Consider the following 6,560-nt stretch of genomic DNA (forward strand, 5'->3'; position numbering starts at 1 on the left):
AGAGTTACGGTTGTTCTGAAAAACACATACCTGCTACATTTTTTTACTACTGCTGAGTTCCTAACAAAAGATTTAGAAATGAACAAAACATCCTTTTAGTGTGCCAATATTTTTAATACTGCACATGGTTCAAGTCACCCATCTTTAACAGTTTGCTGAAACATGGTAAAAATAATTTAAAATCATTTAAAACACCATTAACACAAAAAATTTAGAGTTAACAGAGGTAAAAGTAATAGGCACACTTGCCACCAAACATATTAAAAAGTCTGCCTTAGTAACTAAAGAGAAAAGAAGGGGAAGAAACCTGTTTACAATAATAATATTGCTGTTTGACTTTTTTTTAAAAAATACACTAAAATTGATATTGTAATATTTTAAGTGACAGCAAGTCTAGTCATTTTTTTTGGATTCATATGCACCAAAGAGTGACAGAATCATAGAATCATTTTCACCAGAAGAGATAGTCATTTCTGCTAGTCTAACCCCCACTTAAAGCAGAGTGAGCTACAAAAACCTGGCTGCTCATAGCATTGTCCACTCAAAGTATCTCCAACCACAGAGATTTCACAGCCCCTTTTGGAATCGCGTTCCAGTGTTTAACCACTTCTACGGTGACAATTTTTTCTCCTTGTGTACAACTGCCATCTCTGGTGTTGCCACTCACAGCAGTTCCTTCTCATTCAGTCCCTGTGGATCTCTGAGAAGAGCCTGGCTCTGTGCTGTAAACCCTCCAAACAGTTACTCGAAATGAGATCTCCCACTAACCTTCCCTTCTCCAGGCCAAACAAACTCAGGCCTTTCAGCCTCCTTTCTACATCATGAGATGAATGGCTACTGCCACATACTGAGTTCTTTCTAAACTGAAAGTGCTGAGCTTTTCTCCTTTAAGAAATAAATTGCCCAACAAAAAACCGATTTTTCACCACCTTTGAGGAGCACGCAAATTTCTATCTAAACACTCAGATACTTGCATCACAATAACATTACTACTGACATTTTTAGCCCTGAAGAAGAGAATGATGCAAAGATGGAACCTGGACTACCTTCCACGATCCCTTATTCAAGATGAATATGTACAAGGAGTACATAGAAAGAACGGACTAAGTTCACATCATCTTTGAAAAAAAAAGTCAAAGCATCTTTCACAAAATCTAAAGTAACTTCAATAATGACAAGTTGAAGTTACAAAACAAAAAACATTTGCTGCCCTAGAAGATAAAGAAGGATGGACAATGAGAGATTTGATACAGGTTACAGCCTACAGGAAGCATCAGTTTGAGTTAACATAATATCAGGGTGTTCTCACCCTTCTTCCCACACAACTTTCAGTATGTCTTGCAAAACAACTTCAAAATAATTTTTGAAAAGCATGAACAGACATTACCAGTTCCAGCCAGTCAGCAACTAATCCATTAAAGTAACTTTTATATTCTGCTAACTTTGCCAGGTCAGAGCAGAGTTTTGTTCAAATGTGTGACTTGAGTTCATGAAAACACTGGCATCTGGGCTACTTCTACGCACCGACAAAACAATATTAGGAGATTTTCTTATCAACATCAAACTGTATTCCTCATGAAAAATGTTTGCCCAGCCATGAATATTCATATTCTGCCTAACAGAATGAAATACAATTATTTTCTACCTGTAACTGCATTCTGTACATACAGTTATGGCTTTGAGCAGGTCAACTGTCAAATATGAACTGGTAACTCCTAAGTCTAGTTTACTCTTTGTCCTAATTGACACTGCTTTTACAACTGCTTGCTTTGCTTGAAGTGCTGAGATGGAAATCAAAAGGTCTTGATTCCCTTCCCCAAGCTTCATCTCATTCATGTGGATTCTCCAGTCAGGACCTTGAGTGCACTTCCATCACCCTAGGTAGGGCTTTAGCTGCCAGAAGAGCTCCATAAAGAGGAAGATGCATCCATCCAGGTCTGCTTCCTTCCTTGTTGCAAAAATGTTAAAATTCCTGATAGCTAATAACCCTGTCCTAACGTCATTTTCATGGCTGGTGGCCTGTCGATGCACAAAGATTCTAAAGGAGCTCTTCCTGCAGATATCCCATGAGAAGTTCCTTTAGCTACACCATTTGTTTCACAAGCTCAAGTCCCTACCCATGATCACAAACCACAGTTGTTATTCCAAGGCCATAACAGCTGCTCAAAGTGAAACTGTAATTTTTCTGGAAGCTTTGTATCATTCCAATACAACTAAGTTTTCGGTTCATGGCACTGAAAATCAGTGACAAGCAACTCAGCCGACCATTATGCACTATCTCTGCACTCCAGAAAGATCAATACAGCAGTAGCATTACTCGGATATCCAGGAAAGCCTGTGGCAGGTGGAATGACCAAGGGCTCACTACCCAGAAGGCAAAACACTCAGCCAGTGCTTTCAGCACAAGCAAATAATGTACAGCAATGGTGCCACACCACTTGCATTCAGCATGGATTAGTCTCTTTTGATGTTTGTTTTTTTCCGGTGATGGGTCAAAAGTCACCTTTTGCAGATCTGATTTCTACACATTGGTCTTGAACAGCTGCCAACAGTCTATGGTTGTGACAAAGGGCACAGTCTCAGAGTACCTGAATGAAGAAGGGCGAGCAGGTGTGCTGACAGCAATCAGGGGCAGTCAACAGTCCCGTGGTTGCTGAACAAGGGCACGGTGAAGCGGCACAGCAAACTGGGAGCCAAAACATCAGGATCCAGATCAGCAAGGCACGTGACTGGACAACCACACAGCTGCAACCTCGCTGAGGCAACAACCAAGGCCAAAGGCCTGAGCTTAAAGACATCTCCTGAAGCAAAGGGGAACCCTGACAAGACTTCTCACAGCTCCTTCCACAGCAGCTCGAATCAGGATTAAATGGCTGCACCACATCCAAGATCAACTTGAGCACCGACAGACAAATAAACTGTTGGAAGATGGGGTATTTGGGCCCTGACACCTCCTATCCTACAAATACCTACTGTTCCTTCTTTTGGCAATGATGCAGATAACCGGTGTCAGCAACAGCAGTCAGTAAAATTCTGACACCCTTATTTCCTATTCACAAGAATTTAACATAATTTTAAAAAAACACCTGCATCTGTTTTTCCTACTTCTTTTCAGCAAAGCTGTAAGCAACCCAGCCAACAAAGCTGTCTACAGCTCAGGATGGGCAGGAGAAAGGTTCTGATCTGGCATGGGACAGGAGTTTGCTGAATATTTCCTTTTTATTCTGCAAACATCACATAGTCCTTATGATCCAGGTACAGAGAATGTTTTAGAATTAACTTTAAAAGCAAGACTGCAATTTTTATTTTCAAAGAAGTACTGACAGTGTAGTCCACAATGCTTCACATATTATTTTAGAAGTAACATTAAGGTCAAATATGGTAACTACACCATCTCAAAACTTTAAAGATTGTATGAAATTGGTGATAAAGAAATATCTTTTCTATTTCAACAAACTAGATCCACCAAAAACACCTGCAGGGCTTGTGCCCCTACCACTGGTCCTTGACCTTGAAGTTTTAGCTCTTACAATTGCCAAGAGGAGCACTTCTACTAGAAATTTAATCCTATAATGCAACAGATGATGCAAAAGGACAACTGTAGAAGAAGCATGCATTGGGACAAATGGTAATAATGTGTCATTAGGGTTCAGAATTACCAGTTAATTTTTACCGCCATTAATTTTGTATATATTGTTCTGACAGGCTTCCTTTTGGAAGCATCACTGCTGGTAGCATCACTGCAGCTGATGAGAAGATAAGGTACACACAAAAAACCTAAAGCAACTTCTGTATACATGTGTGTATGGAAGAGAAGATTTTGCTCTCCCAATGTCAAGAAACTCCTCTGGGCTATAATTACAGAGACCCATCTTATTTCCTACCACCTGAAAAATGAAAAATAATCTCCCAGTTATTCTTTAATTACTTATAAGAAAGTCTACTCTCATAATCCACTTAAAAAAACGAAACCAAACAAACAGAAAAAAACCACACCACCCAAAAAATACCCAAACCATAAACCCCCTTTAACCTCTACTTTACTACTATACTATCCAGTGTACCAAAAATGTAGGTGTTAGGAAAGGAAATTTCAGAATAGTTTCTTAAAATCCATTGTTTCCACAGTTACGTATTTCATTGGAGCAGCAACAGGGATAAGAAGTCCAGTGACAAGAACCTTGTTATCATATTGAGACAAAGGATGATTAAGGTCAATCATTACAACACTTCATCGTTCTGATTCCAATCTTGGTTTGTTTTCCTGACTTGCATCTTTAAAAGATGGTGCTTTTCCCCTTCCAAAAAGCAGCATCTATTTGAGAATTAAGGTGATTTGTGCAGGATGAAAAGCGACGGCCTGTCCACAGGTCATGCAGTTGCATTTATATACCCTTGACAACAAGCACAGTCCTTACTCCAAATCAAGAGAATTTTATTGCATTTCCTCCCCAGTCATAGACCAAAATTAGAGTCTTCTAGAATTTACCCAGTCCCACTTCAGATAGAGAAGGATATGGCTCTTTTAAAAGGTAAAGCAAAATTTTTTAATACACAAAGACCAGGGCTACTACTTAAAGGAGCAGACTTCTGAACAGTTGGGGTTTTATAAACTTTCAAAGCAAAATTTTTTCAGTGTATGGAATATTAATGAAAAAAATATTCTTTCCAGTACTAACATTTAGCCTACACCAGTGAAAGCTGAGAAGCAAAGGTAATTGAGAACAGTATCAGCTGTGTTTCTCGAATATAAATGCCATTGTTCAAGGTGTGCTGATCCCAGCTAATACATGTTCTGCTTTCATAAAGTTCTTAAGCAAAACCACCTTAAGAAAGACATAAAAAAGCAGCTAAAAAATACATCAATAACACCCAAAACAATGCAAAATTTTAGTAAGCAAAAAAATTCAGAACAAGAGATACACAGTGTTACACAGAAGTGTCGTACCAACGTGTATTTTCCCAACAAATTATATAAAATGTGGAATTGCAATGCACGAATTCTATAAACCCAAAAGAACATATTCCATGAGGAAACTGAACATTCAGAACTGCACAACGCAATAGGCACATAAGAGGTTCCTTGTTAAAGCCGAAATGCATCTCTTCTGGGAAATGCCTTCTGAATACATAAAGGATATTTTCATAATGAATGTCACATCTTTTCCCCCTTCCTCCCCGACAACACTTCCAATTCTTTTACAAGCTGCAGAGCACTTTAAAGGGGCTCTATCTGAACGATTCACACACAAAAAAAAGGCTTCGCAGCACACCAAAGGTTTGCCCTTCTTCTACAGAAACGGTATAGGGATAACTTGGCTTTTCCCTCCCCCACTCAGTACCTTTCTGGGGTAGTGACTTCACATCCTTTGACATCAGCACAGCTTGAAAGGGGGATGGGAGAGTTACGGCAGAAAGCAGTAAAACCTGCTTTTAACTATGTAAGCAATGCCTTCCCGAATTCTTAAACCTTCCCCAAACACGGTTAATACAAAACGGGCTTTGCTCTCCGCCGGTTTTACTGCGGCTGTAACAAACCGAGAGGGACCGGGCTACAAAGGACTTCCTGCTCCCCTTCTCCGAGCTCCACAATAGCCATTTATTCGCTCGTCAGAGGGTCGCGAATCACTCTCACCCGCACAATAACTCACCTCTAATATGCAAAAGGGCCACGGGCTGGAACGGCCCATTGGAATTGGCTGCGTCAACCACCATCCTGCTGCCAGCTCTGTTACATGTCAACATCTAGGCTCCAGCAGGCACAGCACTGTATTCCTTAAGGCAAGAAACCAGCCTCCATTTTAGTTTAAAAAAAGACAGAAACTGAAGCGCTCTGCAGCTGGAGGGAACTGGCTGGGGAGTGATGTCAGCGGGCGGGAGGAGCCCCATTGGCCGACGGCAGCAACTTCAAATGACACCGAGGAGGCCGCGAATGAGCGGCGGCCGGTGCGGGGCTCCCCCCGCAACCCGCGCTCCGCCCGCGCCCCCGGAGCGGCTGCGGAGATGACGGGGCCGCTGCCTTTGGTTGGGGGGGGGTTGATTTAGTTTTTTTATTTTATTTTTTTTTAAAACCAGGATGATCTCATTGCTGCTGTTACATCCCCGCCCCCGCGATGATATTCAGTAGCACCTGCTGGAAAGAGCGCATGCCTTTTTCCCAGCCCCCCGCCCCTCTTTCCTTAACCTTTCCTTCAGTGAGATTCCCCAGCATTACCAAATCGGAGTTCAATTTAACCGTGAAAAATCACAGCGTTAAGGGCAACATCTACAAGTTTACCTTTCAAGGGCCATAATAAAAGGCAGTTCACAGTCAGATACAGGTCTTTCAATTGTTATTATTGATGATTTAGAAATATAAAACCTCATAAGCATTCCATAAACTGTTTTATCACCGGTTGCTACTATGTACCTTATTCATAAAAATATGTCCACATTACAAGCAGGAGATGAAAACCTCATGTTTCATGCTTAATATATCTTTCAATCTAGAAATGGACCTGAATATTTCTTTCAATCCAGAAATGTAAACCTCAATGTGAAATTGCACCTGAATATTTCTT

General features: G+C 40.8%; 1 protein-coding gene across 1 annotated transcript in view; it reads right to left on the minus strand.

Moving 5' to 3' along the window:
* Positions 1 to 5,879, minus strand: part of PPP2R5C (protein phosphatase 2 regulatory subunit B'gamma) — a 49,176-nt gene extending 43,297 nt beyond the window's left edge. The window contains exon 1 of the mRNA XM_017807563.1: positions 5,652 to 5,879. Coding sequence (XP_017663052.1) covers positions 5,652 to 5,745 — 94 coding nt within the window. The 5' untranslated portion in view covers positions 5,746 to 5,879. The remainder of the gene's footprint in view (positions 1 to 5,651) is intronic.
* Positions 5,880 to 6,560: the final 681 nt, after the last annotated feature.

Source organism: Lepidothrix coronata, unplaced genomic scaffold, assembly GCF_001604755.1.
Source record: "Lepidothrix coronata isolate B3197 unplaced genomic scaffold, Lepidothrix_coronata-1.0 Scaffold19, whole genome shotgun sequence".
NCBI classification, from domain to species: domain Eukaryota; kingdom Metazoa; phylum Chordata; class Aves; order Passeriformes; family Pipridae; genus Lepidothrix; species Lepidothrix coronata.